Below are 21,136 nucleotides of genomic sequence, written 5' to 3'. Positions count from 1 at the left end.
CCGCAGGACGGATGGGAGGGCGGAGTGGCAGCGGCGGCCGGGGTATGAAGGGGCATCTCCCGCCCGAATCTTCCTTCCCTCGTCGTATGGCGCGTGGGGAAGAAAACCAACAACGCCTGTGGGATTTTCCCTCCTGCTTTTCCTGCGCTTTGGCATGGGGGAGGTGCGATTTGAGCCGGAGGTCAAAGGTGAAAAAAGGTGGGGGCCTGATTTTGGGGGGATAATTCCCTGGCCCCGAGCCAAAACTGACTTTCTTCGCCCCCGCACGGCGCGGGGAGGGGGAAACGAGAGGGCACACCCCTTTTTGGGAAGCTTCCAGAAGGGAGGTGGAGCCAGAAACGGGGCGGAGCGAAGGGCGGAGCCCCACGCTACAAAAGGGGCAGATGAGGAGGGTTCGTTCGTCTTCTGGTTCGGGTCGTCAGCTTGTTGTTCCTGCCGAGCCCTCGATCCTCGCGCGAGCCCTGGAATCCCGTGAGGGAGCGCGGAGATAGCGCTGGAAAACCCCGTCCGTTCCCCAAAACCCCGTCCGTGCTGTCGAGCGGACCACACGTGCGGCGCGAGGCACGAGCTTGCGGACCACGCCGGAGGAGCTCGGAGTTGCAGTCACGAGAGAAGGACTCGACACACAAAGGGAAGTCGCGACTTCCATTTCTTTTGGGTTCTGTGTAAACGTGTGTGTGTGGCGCCAGTCCATCAAGTAGAATTGTTTAAGTGTTGTAAATAATTATAGTCGGTAGTAGTGCTTTTGCTTTTGTTGCATTTTGTCTTGACTGTTTACGATACACATAATTCACGTGTGTTTGTTTACATACGATACATGATGTTTGTTTACGATACACGTGTTTACGATTCACAGCCATACAGTAATGCATTACGTGCATTACTGTATGTCTGTGAATACGTGCTTGTCTGTGTGTGTGTTTCCGAAATAAAAGTGTGCTTGTCCGATTGTTCCCCATTTTGCTTCGGCTTTTCCTTTTATTTTATTGAATCTCCATCCTGCATCACGTAAGGGATTTGTAGTGGGTTGAAACACCCGATAAGTAATCTGAACCATCGAGGTCGACGATAACTCTGCTCGGTTATCCCTGCAGCACGGAATGAGCCGCTCAAGCGGTTCGTGTCCGAAGTCAACCTGCGGCGAGGTACGATCGCCCGTTCGACCACCCGCGCAGGTACTTAGGTAGATTGAATTTGGCGAGCAACCCTATCCTGCGCAGGTGGACAATTGGCACGATCGTGGTGAGGTTAAACCCCCACCCGTGACTGGCTCCTGGCAGTAGTTCCAGGAGGGTCACGACAGAATTGTCCGTTCCAGTGGGCGACGCGTTGCGATTCGAGTTGTGTGGCCGATCGCACCGCCGGCGGGCGCGAATTCGTAACAATATATATATATATATATATATATATATATATATATATATATATATATATATATATATATATATATATATATATATATTTACGGTTCGCGGAACCACATGCATCCAACAGATGGTGGTCCCAAGACAATTATTCCATAAATATACGTGTCGATAGTCCCTTCCCTTTTGTCTAGCGGGACAACGGGGGTATGCGTTGCGAAGATCTCATAGCTTGGTTTGCTTACATCATTTCTTCTTCATTTCATTTCTAACGTCATTTCTACTCTTCTTTTCTGATTATTCCTGAGGTAAATCTGAGCCACGTGCACCCTGCGCTGGGATATGGGTCCTCAGCAAAGGCCGAGCATGCACTCCACCCACAACCCTCCGTACAAAACACAGCCTGCCAAACGCACTCGCAGTGGTAATTTCCACCCGATGGTGTTTTCCACAACACAGGAAACACACCCAGCACGACGCCCACACTGCACGGAACACATACCGAGGCCGATAATAGAAAGGCAACCCCACACCACGTTGCGTGGGATAAGGACGTTGCCGGAAGTCGTCATAAGGATTAAGAATGGAGCTACCCAAGTGAACAAACTGCGTGCAGCATGGCAGTGTGCTCATAGCTCCAGCTTAATTGCTGTAGGTGATTTGTATATCCAGGTCCAACGGGAAGTCAGTACCTCAGTCTTGGTGGAGTTGATATGCAGTCCGACTTTGGCCGCTGCTTGTACCAGGTTAGTAAACATGCGTTGCCCACCAGCAGCTGAGGATGAAAGAAGGGCCGAGTCATCTGCCTATCCAAGCACTGACAATCTCTTCTATGGGTGGCGATTGCTCGTTCTTCTGCACAGCTGAAAATTATCCTCCGCAGTTGGGATGGCGGTGCGAAGCACGCAAACAAGTAGAAGGACAAAGACAAAAGGAGCCAAAGTATCCCCCTGAAGTACCCCGGAAGTTGTGCCAAACTTCTCCAATAGTCCATCGGGCGTCTCGACAGCAGCCTTAGTGTTTAATGGTACAAAGGAGTGATGCGATTGATGAGAGCTTGAGAAACGTTACACAAACTTAGGATCTTAGGAATGCACACTCTTGATACACTATCGAAAGCTTTGTGGAAATTAACAAAAATTACCACTAAATCAATCTGTTGGATTCGTGCTTCTTCTATGACTCTGCGCAGTGCCAAGGTCTGCTGCACTGTTCTTCGGCAGGGTCGGAATCCATTCTGCTCAGGTCACATGTACCAGTCTTGCACTGGTTGTATGCACTTCAGCAACGCTTTGTTGTATAGTTTTTCTGCACAGGACATCAGCGATATCCCACAATGCTCCTCCTTATTTATCACACCCAGTTTCTTTGGGATTCCCACAATTTGTGCTGTTCTCCACTCGTCAGAGGGATCCATTCCTTTCAATACATTGTTCATGATTTGAACCATTCTTCCAGCAACCGAAGGAATTCGAAGGACTTCAACTGTAATTTCATCTCGGCCGGTTGCTTTCCCACTTTGGCTATCATGAGCAATCTTAAGCACTTCTTGTCTGATTGCAGTATGATTGAAGTCAGCAGGAGATGGATGTCTGATATCTTCAACGAGTGTGAAATGTATTTCTGGATGTGGTGATGCATTGAGAATTCCACAAAACAAGTCTTTTATGTCATTCATGCATTCCAATGGTGCGTCTCCGGCTCGGTTTCGTGCATTACGACTCCTTGGGCCAGTGAAAACATTGATGGCACTCCACATTTCCGAAAAACGGTGTTGGAGATAAGATTGTGTCATTGTACAAAATCACAAAGTGTATCTGTGTTTGCATTCACACATGCATGTGGGTGGACGAACAATGCTCGTACAGATTTTCTCAGTCACATTCAGATCTCCGAGAACAAGAGTCAGCTCTTCAAGGTACTCTGTTAATTTCACGTGACAGAAAGTCAAAGAAGTCCACAGAGTCCTCCGGATGAGCCGCAGTTGGTCCGTACACACAAAACAGATGTAAGTTTCTTGTTAGTTTAATGTCAACATGAAGAAAAATCAAATGTTGGCACAGACGAAGACTGACCAGAACTTCCACACCACTGTGTCTGTGAGGGATTAGCAGAGGTATAGAGCACGGTCCATCCTTTACCAAGGTCTTGCTGCTGCAGACCTTCTGTCATGACGATCGATAATTCTTGAACTATGAGGAGGTCTAAAGTAGGATTGCTGGCGAGATGTGTGGCCATTCCACATCTCCAGTGTGCAGCAATAAGGGGACCAATACTGTATGTGGGGTATCTGGTACGGCTAAGATTCTTGGAGTCTCAAGGTCCCCGGCACCACCAGAACAATCCATTTTGGACAAGCTGCTTTAGATTTTCTCACACCGTCGGCGTTTCCCTTTCTCTCGGCCTCTCCGGTTCCTTCTCCCTTCTCCGTTCCTTCGGCCTTCAAATGCTTAAACCTCCTTGTCTTGTTCTGCTGAATTCAGGAAGCACATCATCCTGGGAGAGCAACACTCCCCAAGTTGTCCATGGTGGGTGGAATGTCCACCACCAGGACAAATCAGCATTGGATTTTCACAAAAGTACTCAGGCATCTGCAGTCTATCCATTTCACATTGCCCCAGAAATGCTGCATGAAGGCATAATTCATAAAAAAAAATTCACGTGACCTGGGCACCTGGGGAAATAGACCGTACACCTGGGCCTTACCGGTTGGGGAAATAGACCCCGGCTACAGACTGGGTTTGTCAGAGACCGAGCGAAGTCTGCCAGTCCGTAGCCCGTTTGGTTTTAAATACAAATCGAGCGATTGTTCCTCAGCACGGTACGAATAAACACAGGGCGGCAACTTTCGTAAAACTCAGCCAGATTTATTGGGGACACATCGGGGAACACGACACAAGCAAAGCATTCACGAACGCTATAATTAATCTTTAACCCGCTCTTAACTAGGGAGCTACGTATATGGGTTTCGAAGGGAACCATAGCGAGATAAACGTTAGACAATATGCAAACAAGACACAGAGTACTTGGTGATGCCTCATGGACGAGGGGAAAGTGTCAAAGGCACGAATGCGGCTCGTGAGAAGCCGATGTCAACGGATTCGAGCGCCCAAGCTCGAGCACGCCGCATGGCAAGATGGCGGCGTCGTCCTTTTGTCGCATCACTCACGCACCAGCCTTGGCGCGTTCAGCCCCTGCAAGGTCGACAGCACAAGACAGTCAGTTCTATGGTGGGTTCCAGCTGGTTTCTCCAAGGTCCAGTATGCAAATCCAGGCTTGGCCTGTTCACCAGACTAGGTCAAATCGGGGTGTTGGGCTCCGCAGGCGGATCGATGGGATCCCAAGACGTGTCGAGCCGTGCAGTGAGCAAGGACAGTCCGAGGCTCCGTGACTGGACTCAGGATCAACCTGTGGATGACCTCAGGCTGGATCCATAACCGAGGAGGAACAGCCGTCGAGTCACTCCTCATAAAGTCGATCGCCGACTCACACAAGCCATTCTCAGACCGACAAAGCAACCAGTTCATTTTACAGTAGATCGCAGACCGACACTAGCTGTTTCCCCCTTGCCTTCTTGGGGCTCGCTCTTCTCACGAAAGCAGATCCCAGACTCACAAAAGCAGCCAGTTCCTTTTGCCTTTCGGGGCAGGCCTTACAGACCGCCTCCGGGGACCCGTGATTGGTCCATCGCTTGAGATTGCAGCATTCCTCCGCCAATGGGTCGCCAGCACGTCTTGACTGACTGTCAGAGCACTGGGTCGGGGCTAGTTAAGAGGGGGCAGGAAGAAGAAGAAGCCGCCTCTCGGTACACCACCACCGTACGAACACAGGACAGCCTGCTACACCTCCCGACACACATGTAACGTCCAATTACCGAACAACCTGGCTAAACATGCATTTAAGGGGGGATCTGGGCTAATCCCATATTTAATAACACACTCAGGTCCATTTCCGCAACAATATCACCCCCACATTCCTTGTATTTCCATCATTGTGGAAAAATTTCATTTCAAAAGTACTCAGACATTGGCAGAAAAAAAGGAGAAAAACCTAAATGGTGGTTTAATACTCCTCGGGGTGTAAGACCTTGACTTATAATTTGGAAGGGTATGATGAAAATTAAGCTTAAATATGGCTTGCTTTACGCTATCTATAGAGGGCAATTTCATTACGATTGGGCAAACTTGAGTCAACTTATAGAGAAAAAAAATGTTAAAATCTATATAATTAGGTCATGACCTTAAAATTAGGTCAATGTAAAAATTAGGCCAACCACATTATTGATGCAAAATTTCATTCCGAAAGTCCCATCCAGCTCCGACATACAGCTCGGGAATCGATAGTTTGGACATTTGGAGTATTGAGAGTGAGGTCAGGTCAGGTATGGGAGCATGCGCCAGAGCAGCGCGTCACTGCATCCATTTTCTGCTGGTACTCCAGGGGCCTCCGTTTGGCCATCCCCCAGGCAGATGCCTGGCCCAAGTCCGACCAGCGATAGCCAAGGGTTCTCTGAAAAGACCTGGTACCAAAGGAATTAAGTCTGCATCTCAGATACTTGGTCAGAGTCCAAGTCTCACATCCACAGAGCAAGATTGGAAGCACCAAGGACCTGAAGACTCGGACTTTCGTCCTCCTGCACAGGTACCGGCAGCACCACACCCCATGATCCAGTGAATCCATGACTCCCCAAGCCCAACCCAGACGTCTATTGATCTCTGACTCACAGCCAGCAGAGACATGAATATCACTGCCAAGGGAAGTGAATCTCTCCACGACCTCAACATCCTCAACACAAACAGGCATAGACAGGACAGCAGCATCCAATATGTCATTGAAAGCCTGGGTCTTAGTTTTGACCCAGGAAACTCGTAATCCCAGCGGCTCTGACTCCTCATTCAGCACCTCGAGGGCCCCCAAAAGGATATCCAGAGTCTCTGCAAAGATGACTGCATCATCTGCGAAATCAAGGTCAGAGATCTTGACATTCCCAAAGGATGCACCACAGCTTGATCTCTCCGACATCCTCCCAAGAATCCAGTCCATACAAATGCTGAAAAGTGTGGTGGCCAGTACACACCCCTGATGAACTCCAGTAACAACTGTAAATAAGTCAGAGATGGTACCACCACACTTCACAGCACTCTCAGTACCAGAGTGGAGTTCAGACATCAGATCGATCAGTTTTGGTGGCACCCCACGAAGACCCAGAATCCTCCAGAGGGCATCCCGATTCACTGAATCAAACGCTTTACAGAGATCAACATAAGCTCCAACCAGCCCCTGCCGAAACTCTCGTCTGCGTTCGGTGAGGACACGAAGAGCAAGGATACGGTCAATCGTTGACCTATTTGGTGTAAAGCCTTACTGCTCTGGACACTGGTGCTCAAGCAGATGGTGGCGAACCCTATCAAGAATTATCCGAGCAAAGACGTTGCCCGGCACTGAGAGCAGCGTGACCCCTCGGTAGCTGTTGCAGTCTTGGCAATCACCCTTCCCTTTCCAGAGAGGGACAACAAGGCCCCTCTTCCAGTCAGTTGGGATGATGCCTGTGTTCTGGGCAGAGCACAGAACTGCATACAACGACACGAGTGCAACATTTCAATCAGCCTTGAGAAGTTCAGCATGGATGCCACAGATCCCTGGAGCTTCACCCCATTTCAACCATTTCACCGCAGCCCGTGTTTCCACAAGCGAAGGTGGAGCACAGTTGATCGGAGGGTCAGCAACAGTTATTGTAACACCCCTAACATCCAACTCGACAGCTGGGGGATCAGCCTGGTACAACCGCTCAAAGTAACCAGCCCAGCGGGCCTTCACTTCAGACTCCTCTGTCAAGAGCCTACCACTCCCTGCTCTAACTGCAGTGCTCCGAGGGATGGGCTTGGATGAACGCAATGCGTGAATTCCCCTGCAAGCAGGACGAGAATCACTTGACCACAGGTGATGCTCTACCCCCTCACAGATTCCTCGCACATAGGCCTCCTTGTCCACCCTCAGCGCACGTACAGTTTTACGCCTCAGCTCCCTGAACAGCTCAGCTCTGCCATTCAGCCTGGCCCTGCGACTCTGGTCAATGGTATCCAGTGTCCCTTGAGAGACAAAATTCTTCTTTGCCCTACGGTGAGTTCCAAGACATCCACCGGCAACATCAAGGACGGTGGTCTTGAAGGTACTCCACAACTCTTCAGGACCTCCCAAAGCACCCAGACTCCCCAAATATCCATTAAGTTTGTTCGAAAACTCCACAGCGACCCTCTCATCTGTGAGCTTGCCAACATCCAGCCTCTGCTGGGATGGACCATTCTCCTGGATTTAAGGTGCAACTTAAGAGTTGCTACAACAAGCCTGTGGTCAGTATTGAAGAACTGAGCACTCCGGCAGACTGCAGTTCTGGATCATCCTCCAGCGACCATCAACGAGGACATGGTCAATCTCCTTTGCCACACCGCCAGCGTTGGAATACCAAGTCCAGCGATGAGCTTGTGGGCGCTGAAACCATGAACCAGCCACCCTAAGTCCATGACCTCTTGCAAAGTCAAGGAACTTAGTGCTATTCAGGCTCACAGTTCCTGACCCATGGGGTCTCACACGTCTCATATTCATCCCTATCAGTTCCAGTCGATGCATTGAAATCCCCCAAGACTAGAAGTGTATCTCATCTTGGGCACTGAACAACCACAGACTCGAGCTTAACATGGAATGCATCCTTCATGGTGAGATCACTCGCCTCAGTCGGAGCATAAACAGAGACCAGGGAAATAACACCTAAGGAGTGATGAATCCTTAGTCTCATAATACGCTCGTTTACCAGTGTTACCTCAATTATCATTGGAGTCAGCTTATTGGACACAGCTACAGCAACTCCTTGGGAATGGTAACCATCAGAGCGACCAGACCAATAGTAGGTGTAACCACCCACCATGATCTCGCCGCAATCCGGTCTCCGAACCTCAGAGAGTGCTGCAATACCGATGTCCAAATGCTTGAGCTCAGATGATAACAGAGACAGGTGATCATCCTCTCATGGGGATAGGACATTCCAGGCACCCACCCGAAGGGACCGCCTCAGGTTAACCCAAGGAGAACTGCCCTGCGAAGGGAAGCTGCACAGGAGGTACTCCCACGGAGTCGGTTTTCAGATTTTTTTGCGTTTTTGTGTTTTGCGGAATGAAGGGTTTTCCGGTGGCCGGAGTTCAAATCCTGCCACCAACCTCCTAATAAGAAGTAACCCAACTGCAGGAGGACGTCCGCAGACACAGTGGGGCACTAGATGTGGATGGCCGTTGGCTCACAAGGAGCTCCTCCGCCCTTTGACAGGTTTTGTTTTTAATTCTGCTGGGTGTCCATATCCAAACACCCTCCTCACCAGAAAACCTGGTGGGGGAGACGGTTTAGTCGCCGACAACCCGACCATGGAACAGGTTAATACAGGTTTACATGATACCTGTAGAAAGTCACAGATCTGAACTGGCCTGACCTGACGTGTTGAGAGTGGAGGAAGAAAAAAAATTCTCTGAGGTGGTTTAGTACTCCGAGGGGTCTGAGAAATGGTACCATTAAAAATTGGAGGTGCTAATTGTAAAAACAAATCCTACAACAGCATTCAGCCTTCCCCTATACAATTGGTCAAAACCTTAAAACCTTGAGGTATGATCAGCTTCAAAACAGCTGTTGACCATCATCTCAGATCATCCCTCATCCAGAACCATGATCTTGCCTATCCTATGTTAAATCACACCTTTCCCCTCCTCCCCCAATTTCCTGTTTTCCTTCCTGAGAGTTTGCTTCTGTATCCATCTTGTCCACCCCCTGAATCCTCCCCTTCCCCTCATTCTTCCCCACATCATTTATTTGGCCATCTCCATCTATTTTGTCTCTGTTCCTTTTATTATGTTGCATCCTGATCCGTTATGTTCTAGCTTTTTCACGCAAGATCACTTTGTATGGAAATTAAAAAAACAAGCTCAAATGAGCTGAGATCCTCGTCCTCTTAATTATGACGTCATAAAAACGAATATGACGTCATTGTGATGTATCAGGTTTGGGATAAATTATCTGTGCTAATGCCCGGCTTGATTCCCGCAAACAAAACTCAAACAGCTTGCCTAGTTTCGGAGATAATGGTAGAGGCGATTTCCATTCGGGCCGATATTATGACGTCAACTTTTTTTGTAGGAAGAATTTCCAAAATCGGAGATGGTTACCGCCTGCGCGTGGGCTTTCTGCATATACATGGCAAGTTTCACGAAGATCCGATGAAAACTCTGGGTTGTGAAACAAAAAATGTCAAAAAAATAGGAATGACGTCATAAAAATTGATGACGTCATAGTGATGTATCATATGTGCGGTAATTAATCTCTGCTAATGCCCTGTTCGATTCCCGCAAACAGAATTCAAAAAGCTTGCCTCGCTTGAGATAATTTTTTTAGGCGATTTCCATTAACGGAGATATTTTGACGTCATAACTTTTTTTCTTGGAGGAATTTTCAAAATCGGAGATGGTTTGTGTCTGCACAGGGTATTTTTACATATATATATGCCAAGTTTCAGGAAGTTTCGATGAAAACTGTAGGCTGTGAAACAAAAAAGTCCACAAGAAGAAGACGAAGAACAACAACGTGAGTAAGACTTAGAGATCTTCCACGAGGATCTAAAAATTTTAAGCCGACTCCTTTCATTGAAGCGTTTCAACTCAATAGTACACAAAGCAATTAAAACACATCTCAAACATGGTGTGATGATAATTATTTATCATTTTTATAAGAAAGAAAGATTATGGAAAACACTGGGAAATTCCTGTGGAATGCCGCAAGGTTTTCTCGGGCTCTGTCGGAATTCGACACAAGGGGGCGTGAGGGCCATATGTTACGGTATCTTCACACCAGCACCGCAGTGTGTTTTAATTGCTGGAATATCTAATTAAACACAAAAAGAGCACAGATGATAATTTTGTCAAGGCCATTTATTCCTGATACGTGAAATACCCTGCAACTCACGCCTACAGAAAACAAACTTTTTGGAACTTGTTGGAAGTTTTGGGTTAATCGCTCAAGCGGTTGTGGAGAAAACGAATAAGTGAACACAGATAAAAAATTGAGTGCGGAAGAATAAAAAAAAGAAGTGAGGGCCTCGATCAATGTTCCACAGCATTGTCGAGGATGGTTATGGACACTTATTACTAGCTAAAAAAAATTAACAACAAAAACAGAGGTGATGTCTTCGCATTTTTTATTATGTATAAAAATATACTCTTCACAACTGTAGAGCAAGTCATGCACTGCATGTTTCAATAGCAAAAGAATTGGTTCATTTCAGTTCCTCTATGAAATGTGGAATCTTGTTTCGCAGGAGAACGCCTTGTTGCATACATATTCACATTTCGGCAAAACTATTTCGGACAGATTGTACAGACTCTATTTACAAACTTTACTCTTGTATGAACATCTTTACTTGGGGCACTTGTCTCTGAAACCCACATCCTGTTTGTGATTGTTTTTACATCCCACACATCACAGACAGTTGCTCACAGCCATCAAATTCAAATGATGTAGAGCAGGAAGGATTGCTAAGAGGTATGTGACTCAGCTTTGAGCTTTCTCGCCTAGGTTCGAATCCTGACAGAGCTATAAACAATCACCCTGGTGTTAAACATGTTGGGTGAGGCATCAATATGTGTGCCGTCCATCGGATGGACTTTAATCCAGAAGACCTATTTGCCAGTACTGGTTGTTGGGGGGGTGTTCACGATCCCACAGTGCCTTTCAGGAAGTTTCGGTGAGTTATCGCCGGCAACCTGAACAAATTGCAACCTCCTTCAGTCGAACGTCAGACCTGGCCAGCCGTTTTGTGAAAGACTTCGGCCAAAAACGTTCCCCGGCCAACCCCACAAAAGGTGGGAATAATGGAGGCCGGTCGAGAAGCAGTAGATGAAGTCCAAATTCTGTTTGGATTAAGAAGTCATCCATTTATCACATATGCAAATTTGCATCAGCACGTGTACTATACGTAGTTTGAGGGGTTTTTTTTGGAAGGCTAAAATTGAAACGATTAAAGAAGTCCACAGTAAGTCTTTGTGAAGATGGAATCTTTTTATGAATGCCAATTTGTGTCAATGAAAGGAAAGGCCTTCATCAACCAGATCGATGGAATTTGTTGTTTAAAATAATAATAACTAACATCCGTTGAAGACAAAGTCTTCGATATCCCCCGCCATAGTAAATGAGGATTAACAAACTTATATTCCCTAAGCGTGTGCAATATGTATGTGAAGTTTCCCCTTGGTCTGACCAGCTGTTCTGGAGAAGAAGATGCTTGAAGGTTTTAGGGTAAATTCAATATGGCCGCCAAACCATGTGACCTATCAATTAGAAATTAACAAACTTCTGAAAGGATATCTTGGGGAAAGTGTATGTGAAATTTTTCCTCAATCTGTCCAGCCGTTCCAGAGAAGAAGATTTTTAAAATTTATTAATTTTCAATCCAAGATGGCTGACGAATCATGTGACCTATGACATCATAAATTTACTTCTGCCTCCAATCCTCCAGTGGAATACGTGTGTGAAGTTTCGTGTTAATCGGATGAGGTGTGTTTTTCTATCCAAGATGGCCACCAAACCGTGTGACTTGTGATGTCATATTTTTTACTATGTATGCAGACATGATGGAAGATGATAGTTGCAAATTTTCGCTTTGTTAGGTTATGTGATTCCAGAGAAAACATTATTTAATATTTTTCTTGAATCCAACATGGCTGCCAAACCATGTGACCTATCAATTCCAGAGAAAACATAATTTAATATTTTTCTTGAATCCAACATGGCTGCCAAACCATGTGACCTATCCATTATAAAATATCAAAAGGCACCAGTTCACAACTTGCTTGATATGTGTACCAAATTTCGTAAATACATCTTGAGGGGATTTGTAGTTAAGCTCCGGAAACGAAATGTGACGGACGGACGGATGGACGGAACCCATTTCTATATCCCTCGCCAACTTCGTTGGTTGGCGGGGGATTATAATCAATTGATGGTAGGAATTACGTTTTGAAATCCATTGGAAACTCTCATGCATTGATATCATGGCCATGAAGTCAAAATCGGAAGTAGGAAAACCTTTTCCATGTGGCAAAAATATTTCCAAATATTTATCTCAAATCTAGGTAGATAAAAGTTCATGTGTCTGAGTTAATCGAACACAATTTGAAGAGTATTCAATGACACGCAAAAGCTTGTTCGAAAATGGAAGGAGAAATAATTTTTCAATGGAGGATCTAGAACATTAATCGAGAGCGAGAGCACACAGAAGAGAGAACGTATGAAGTGAGGTTGCACATCTCAAGTGCGTCAAACGCAATGCATTCTCGGGGTGTGATTTCCTGTGCCTCAAACCGCGAAGCAGATATTCAACCGCGATCTTCAATTGCCTGAAACTCTGGAGCAGATGTTCAACCGTTTCAACCCAGAATCTTCGAGGCCTCAAACCATGGAGCAGATCCTCAACGCTTCAAATCCACATCTTCAATGGCATCAAACCATGGAGCAGATGTTCAACCCTTCGACCCAGATGTTCAATTGCATCATATTCAGATATTTGTACAAGCTTTCAGCCTCATAGTGCATGCCATATTGCCGTGCATCTCTCTCCTGCGGGGAAATGCTCTTGTGAACAACCTTCGGAAACGTATTTTAAGCAAGCGCGAGAAAGCTGATGCTGTGCCTAAGTTATCCCAAGGCTCCGTGGCATTGGCTTCGCCAGTTGCTTTGCCCGAGACGCAGCCTGTAAGACGAGCTCATTTGTCTGCCATGCCATCACAATAGGGAAGATGCGATACAAGGCAGAAGCATTCAACAGCAAAGGGTCATCATCATCCTTCACCTGGAGATTGCTTTCCGTTGGTAGATGTTGAGGGGAACCCGCTGTTGTTCAGGTCAGCCAGCTCCTGCAAAGCATGAAGAATTAGTCTTGAAGAGAAAACAAACAAACAGGAGAAACCAGTGTTGGAAGAGTTGGGATAGAAGGAGTTTGCGCATACTTTGCGTTTTTTTGCATCACTATATTTGCGCACATACTGTATATAGATGGCGCTTTTAATGTTACAGATGCACATAACATAAGGTAACATATCTAACATTTAACTTTATAGTTAAGTTCCAAATCGAAAGGGCCACCACCTTCTCCGTGAGTTCATGCGAGTGGTGCAGCGAGTGCTCCATCTCGAAGAACATGCGTCGCTGCTCGTTGCGTGCCATGCGGCATGTGAGCCACGACGCAGCCAGACAGCCGGCAATACCAACGGCAGCAGTTGTGAGCGCGGCGAGGCGTATGGAGTTCCGTACCGTGCTGCGGCGCAGAGAGTCCTCCTGGAGGAACTGCACGTTGAGAATGCCCGCGATCATGCCACAGATGCACAGCGATGAGAAGAGGATCATCTTGGAATGAGGTGGAAAAAATAGGGCATGAACCTTTCCCTTTTTATCATGTTTACAGGTCAAATGTTTCATCATGCTTGCAGGTTATTATGCTTCCAGGTCACCGCGTGAAACAGACTCGATGGTGTAATGGTTCGACAGTACACTCCAAGTCTGGTTGGCATCCATGGGGAGGAGGAAATTCCTTCTTAAGAAATGTCCCGCTGAGTGCGGTAAGAAAGGCGGTGCCATCATTGTGGCGTCACTGGTACCCAGAGTGCCCTGGCAAGTGTCGGCACTTCCCCCAATCTCAGTGGCTGTTGGTGTGTGGGTGTGTGGGTGTGTGTGTGTGTGTGTGTGTGTGTGTGTGTGTGTGTGTGTGTGTGTGTGTGTGTGTGTGTGTGTGTGTGTGTGTGTGTGTGTGTGTGTGTGTGTGAGAGTGTGTGTGAGTGTTTGTGTGTGTGTGTGTGTGTGTGTGTTGGTTGTTATCTCCATATGCAGGTTTCAGAAGGCGGAACAGAGACCTCCTGTGTCTCAAAATATCCACCCTTTGTATGTGCGCGTATTTCTACATGAAGATAAACCATTTCTTCTAATCGTGATATATATATATATATATATATATATATATATATATATATATATATATATATATATATATATATATATATATATATATATATATATATATATATATATCGGTGTACAAAACATTAGTAACACCTGCTCTTTCCATGAAATAAACTGCTCAGGTGAATCCAGGTGAAATCTATGATCCCTTATTTATTGCACCTGTTAAATCCACTTCAATCAGTGTAGATGAAGGGGAGGAGACAGGTTAAAGAAGGATTTTTAAACCTTGAGATCATCGAGACATGGATTGTGAATGTGTACCATTCAGAGGGTCGAATGGGAAAGACAAAAGATTTAAGTGCCTTTGAATGGGGTATGGTAGTCAGTGCCAGGCGCACTGGTTTGAGTGTGTCAATAACTGCAACGTTGCTGGGTTTTTCACGCTTAACAGTTTCCAGTGTGTATCAAGAATGGTTCACCACCCAAAGTACATCCAGCCAACGGCAGGCCAGTGGTCGAAAATGGCTCATTGATGAAAGAGGCCAAATGAGGCCGACACAAATTGTGTAGAGCAACAGACGGGCTTCATTTAGTCAACCGACAGTCTAGTACAACATTGGTGCCGAAAGACTCCTAAGAAAGCACAACTCGTCGTACCTTGACACGAATGGGGTATGGCAGCCGACGGCCGTACAGAGTTCCACTGCTTTCAGCAAAAAAAAACACAAGAACCTGCAGTTACAGTGGGCGAAGGAATGAAAACACTGGACACTGGAGGATTGGAAAAAACATTGCCTGGTCTGATGAATCCTGGTTCCTGCTGTTTCATGCTGATGGAAGGACCAAGGTATGGAGAAAACCACATGAGTACATGCATCCATCATGAGTACATGCATGTCAGCATTGCAGGTTGGCGGGTGGCGGGTATGTAGCGGGTGGGACGGACATTTTTTTCTGCACCATCACTACATCGAGAGTGCGAGCGTCCTCTCCGACTACTTCATTCTACATCAACAAGGTACTATTCCTTTCTCACATTTCTTAAAACCAGTCGTGCCGTGTCCCTTTAAGAAAAATCCCATACAATTTTCAAGGGATATGGTGTGATTCTCGACGGATTATCATGAGATCCCTTGAGAGACATGGAGGATATTTCTGTGAGGGGTACCATTTCACGCAACTATAGGCCCATCCTTGCTGTGCCCCCGTTTGCAGTGAGCATCATTTGTTTTTTTCCTGATTATGTGACGTATGACGCATCATTTGCATCCTTTTCACATGGAAAGTGTATTTGAAACAGACATCTCTGAGCAAGTCAGGTCAGGTTCACAAAAGCGAAGGTGTACTTGTCTCCCCGTGCTATAGTAAGAGCAGCCCCGTGTTAAATGAAACTTGGAATCCACTTGCAGTTTCCATTAATGTCTTGGAATGCTCAGATCCCAAGTGGAAAACATCCGTAAACAAGTCATTTGCAAATGAGCATCTCAGATGGTTGGATGTTTTAATCTGCTCTCTTGGCCACACAATCAATATTCATCAAAATGCTTCACTGGGCTTGCGATCTGGAAGAGCTGACTTGGTGTGATTACATTGGGAATATATTGTTAATGTTAAGTAAGTACGAGACGGCAGTCTAATAGCCGTGGAAATTAAAGGTCCGGGTGCAACAAGTGTGTCCGATGCAGTGAACACCCAGTCGACTTTGGAGATGTGGCTTTTAATGGTAGTGTTACGATAGAGGAGTGGTAAAGAAGAGCTGGATGCATCACCTCTTATGCGAAACGTACACGACCTTTGTTGATAAAACATTTGTACTTTCTGCAACTTCAAAGTTCCAGCGGGCTCTTGACGTTGAAGTTTGGTCAAAATTACGTCGCGCCCTCGAACAACAAGTACACACTATCTGTGTGATGTTGGCAAAAATTGTTACCTCCGCCACTGAAGGTGGACGGAGGTGATGTTTTCACGTCTGTCTGTCTGTCTGTCTGTCTGTCTGTCTCTCTGTGAGCAAGATATCTCAAAACGTTATGAACGGATTCGGATGAAATTTGATGGAAGAGTTGGTTCGGTGACGAGAACAAGCCGATTAGATTTTGGTTCAGGTTCGGATCCAGATCTGGCCCATCAGTGGGATACAAAATGGAAACTGTTCAGCTTGGCGGGGGTTTGCGCTCCACCGACTGCAGTTGCAGTTACCTCCGCCAGCTCAATATAGGATATCTCAAAAAGTTGTGGATGGATCCGGATGAAATGTTGTGTACAACTTGGGTGTGTGACAAGGACGAAGTAATGAGATTTTAATGAAGATACGGATCCGGATCCGACGAGTAAAATTTTTAGATCCTCCTGGAGGATCTCTAAGTCTTACTCACGTTGTTGTTCTTCATCTTCTTCTTGTGGACTTTTTTAGATCCTTGTGGAGGATCTCTAAGTCTTACTCACGTTGTTGTTCTTTATCTTCTTCTTGTGGACATTTTTAGATCCTCGTGGAGGATCTTTAAGTCTTACTCACGTTGTTGTTCTTCATCTTCTTCTTGTGGACTTTTTTAGATCCTCGTGGAGGATCTCTAAGTCTTACTCACGTTGTTGTTCTTCATCTTCTTCTTGTGGGCATTTTTAGATCCTAGTGGAGGATCTTTAAGTCTTACTCACGTCATTGTTCATCATCTTCTTATTGTGGACTTTTTTAGATCCTCGTGGAGGATCTCTAAGTCTTACTCACGTTGTTGTTATTCATCTTCTTCTTGTGGACTTTTTTAGATCCTCGTGGAGGATCTCAAAGTCTTACTCACGTTGTTGTTCTTTATCTTCTTCTTGTGGACATTTTTAGATCCTCGTGGAGGATCTTTAAGTCTTACTCACGTTGTTGTTCTTCATCTTCTTCTTGTGGACTTTTTTAGATCCTCGTGGAGGATCTCTAAGTCTTACTCACGTTGTTGTTCTTCATCTTCTTCTTGTGGACATTTTTAGATCCTCGTGGAGGATCTTTAAGTCTTACTCACGTTGTTGTTCTTTATCTTCTTCTTGTGGACTTTTTTAGATCCTCGTGGAGGATCTCTAAGTCTTACTCACGTTGTTGTTCTTCATCTTCTTCTTGTGGGCATTTTTACATCCTAGTGGAGGATCTTTAAGTCTTACTCACGTCATTGTTCATCATCTTCTTATTGTGGACTTTTTTATATCCTCGTGGAGGATCTCTAAGTCTTACTCACGTTGTTGTTCTTCATCTTCTTATTGTGGACTTTTTTAGATCCTCGTGGAGGATCTCTAAGTCTTACTCACGTCATTGTTCATCATCTTCTTATTGTGGACTTTTTTAGATCCTCGTGGAGGATCTCTAAGTCTTACTCATGTTGTTCTTCGTCTTCTTCTTGTGGACTTTTTTGTTTCACAGCCTACAGTTTTCATCGAAACTTGCTGAAACTTGACATATATATGTAAAAATTCCCTGCGCAGACAGGAACCATCTCTGATTTTGAAAATTCCTCCAAGAAAAACAATTATGACGTCAAAATATCTCCGCGAATAGAAATCGCCTGAAAAATTATCTCTGAATCTAGGCAAGCTTTTTGAATTCTGTTTGCGGGAATCGAACAGGGCATTAGCAGAGATTAATTACCACACATATGATACATCACTATGACGTCATATCAATTTTTATGACGTCATTCCTATTTTTTTGACATTTTTTGTTTCACAACCCAGAGTTTTCATCGGATCTTCGTGAAACTTGCCATGTATATGCAGAAAGCCCACGCGCAGGCAGTAACCATCTCCGATTTTGGAAATTCTTCCGAGAAAAAAAGTTGATGTCATAATATCGCCGCTAATGGAAATCGCCTATACTATTATCTCCGAAACTAGGCAAGCTGTTTGAATTTTGCTTGCGGGAATCAAGCCGGGCATTAGCACGGATAATTAATTTATCGCAAACCTGATACATCACAATGACGTCATATTCGTTTTTATGACGTCATCATTAAGAGTACGAGGATCTTAGCTCACTTGAGCTTGTTAAAGTGATTCTTCACCATTGAGAGATTGGGCCAAAAACGATATAAAGCACGATATGTCAAAAAATGTATTGGGCCCAATATGTTCTCGTGGATCAGGCATTACAGGGCGGAGGTATGCACTCTACCGAGTGCCCTTCTAGTTTCAATGCGTTTTTCCCTGCTGGATAGGGAATTTGTTATGAACACATACTGGAGCAGGATGGGGAACATTTGAAATTCTTTTTTAAACGTCATGAAGAGCAAACTGACCCTGTGTAGTAAAAGGAAAGCATCCAATCACTGAGTTCTATCAGCAATAACAAGTGGCAGTGAAACACGGTCTCAACCAAAGAAGATGGAACAGAAACTGATAATCACGTGAAGAGCCGTGGAAAGATACTGTCATGGTATAAACAAAAGGGACAAGAAGGGAAACAAACGGATCAGACAGAAAAAAAAATTCCTTGAAATTTTGGTCACAAAAACTGAAATGGACCTGTGCCGGACATGCATCATGAAGAGCGGACAACCGGTGGACAACAATAATTACAAGCTGGCAACCTGGAGAAGTGCATAGAAGAAGTAGAGGTAGAACAGAACTAACAATTAATTAATTGCATGATAATTCTCATGAGCTGAGCTCAATCGATGGGGCTTATGCCTCGTTCACATTGCACACAGGTCTTGTGCTGGAACAGCTTAAGCAATCTTCTCCCAAGGAAATCCTGCCTTCAACCAGACAAGCAAAGTGCGTTCTGCATATCCTTTAAAATCTCATTCCAACAGGTGGAACAGTCCATAGGAACAGCAATGTCATCATGTTCCCAGGCTTCTGTCATCAAGCTCCAAGCCCCTTGTAATATCGAGGAAGAAAAAAAAAAATGGTGGATGCAACGAAGGCCTGTTTTCATGTTGTTTTATGATTGAAGGAGCCTGGTGTTGGCTTTGCAGTTAAGGTGGCCGGCTTAGGAACTTCGGGTCTTGACTTTGAGCCCCTGTCAACCAATGAATGAACAGCAGGTGGAGTTAACTCAGCCTGTCATCTTTCTGAGGTTGGTGAAATGTGTACCAGTGTACTGGGGGAATACCCATTCGGGGTAACCAGTGTCGGAGTGGCGACCCGTCCAGAACTGTACTCCTTGCCAATGAATCTGCCTTGGCAGCCCTGTGCGCCTTTACGGCCCTAATACTAATACAATGGTATTAGTATTATTGTTATTATTATTTTACGATTGAAGAGTTGTTGGTGCTTTGGGCAGAAAAATATTACATAGACTGAACTCGTATCAGTTTAAAGGAATGAAAAGGTATTCAGTCACATTTCAGCACAGCTGTTATCCAATAGCATGTATCAATCTGGGAAGCAATTTGGGAGAGAATGCAAAATTCAGAAAAGCAAGACGGTACGATGAGAACCTCAACACCATCTTTAGGAACAGGCTTGCAACATCTTCTCATCCACACAGAATGGTGATGCAATCATGTCACTTGCAGCTGATCAGACAGTCAAAACAGTCGGTTCTGCTCACAGCTCGGAACGCACCAGAACAGATACATCCCTTGGAATGGAAGACTTCCCAATGCAAACAACACACAGCAATCTGCTTCCTGAATGACTGCTGCCTCCAGCTGGAATTGAACCCACAACGTCAAGGATACCAGTCCAGTGGACTCAACATTCGGTGACAAACAAGCATGACACCTCTATAAACCAGGTTAACCTTTCACCATGGTCGAAGGTTCCATCCATCCATCCATCGGGATCATACTCTGTGCAGAGCGTTGTTGCTGCCTTCGCAGTCTTCTTGGCTATTTGGCACAATCCTGGATGGGTCACCACTCCGACACAGGATACCAGAAAGCTGGCACTCATTTTGCTGACCTCAGAAGGATGTCAGGCAGAGTCGACCCCACCTGATAGTAATTCAACTTCCGAGTGGAATTTGAACTCAGGATCCTCAGATTCCAAGTCCACCACCCTAACCATTAAGCCAACAGTCCAGGCATGTCAAAGGTTAATTGTTCTTCAACCACTGTTCAACCACGCCACATCTTTTAACGTTGTCCCAATGGTATCCTCCCGCGATGAGGCTGAGTCTTTGGGCCTCTCACTCTCTCACTGCAGGCAGGTCGGTGGTCTTTTACCGTCTCCTCTCCGGACTCGCACCCCTCCCCCCTTGCTCTGCCTGCGATTTGTCCCCACCATATTTCCACAGGGCGCTCAATATCTGCCAACAACCCCCTTCTGGTAAAACTACCAAAATCACGAATCACTGCTCACCTTCTCTCTTTCATTCCTCTTTTTCCCACCTTTGGAATAAACTCCCTCACTCTATTCAATCCCATTCTTCCCTCCAGGCCTTCAAAACAGCTGTTCAGCACCACCTCTTATCATCCCCCTTCCAAATCCTTGATCTTTTCTACCCCCGTTTATCCACCCCAACCCCACCTCCTTCAAATACCCTGCTTTCCTTCCTGAAAGTCCCTGTAACGTCCATCTTGTATACCCCATGTTCCCCACCCCATCCCTCTCCCTTCCACAGATCTCCTAATGTCTCTGTTCCCCACTGTTTTGTCCTTCCCTCTCCCGCTCCTCTTGTCTCATGCCCCCCTTGCTGTGTGTTGCGTGTTAGCTCTCACACGAGTCTTGACAAGGTATACAAAAAAAAAAACAGGTCCTTGAAACTCCTGAGAAATTAGAGATGCCAATTAGTGTTTCTGCAATTTACCTTCAAATATTACAATGTACTTATTCATTCACATTCTGTGATGTTATGGATGACAAATTTTATG

The 21,136-nt window shown here is 45.5% G+C and overlaps 1 protein-coding gene across 3 annotated transcripts in view; it reads right to left on the bottom strand.

Moving 5' to 3' along the window:
• Window positions 1–10,583: 10,583 nt before the first annotated feature.
• Window positions 10,584–21,136, bottom strand: part of TMEM196 (transmembrane protein 196) — a 53,892-nt gene continuing 43,339 nt past the window's right edge. For 2 of the 3 annotated variants that reach the window (XM_085851673.1, XM_085851675.1), the window contains exons 3-4: window positions 13,539–13,796; window positions 10,584–13,306 (exon numbers count right to left, since the gene is read on the bottom strand). In XM_085851673.1, coding sequence (XP_085707799.1) covers window positions 13,232–13,306; window positions 13,539–13,796 — 333 coding nt within the window. In that variant the 3' untranslated portion in view covers window positions 10,584–13,231. The remainder of the gene's footprint in view (window positions 13,307–13,538; window positions 13,797–21,136) is intronic. The other variant, XM_085851676.1, reaches the window with a different exon arrangement.

This window comes from Eptatretus burgeri, chromosome 13 (assembly GCF_056783735.1).
Source record: "Eptatretus burgeri isolate ZD-2024b chromosome 13, Ebu_testis_v1, whole genome shotgun sequence".
Lineage (NCBI taxonomy): Eukaryota > Metazoa > Chordata > Myxini > Myxiniformes > Myxinidae > Eptatretus > Eptatretus burgeri.
The sequence above is the reverse complement of the archived record's forward strand: the minus strand, read 5'-3'. Positions and strand labels throughout refer to the sequence as shown.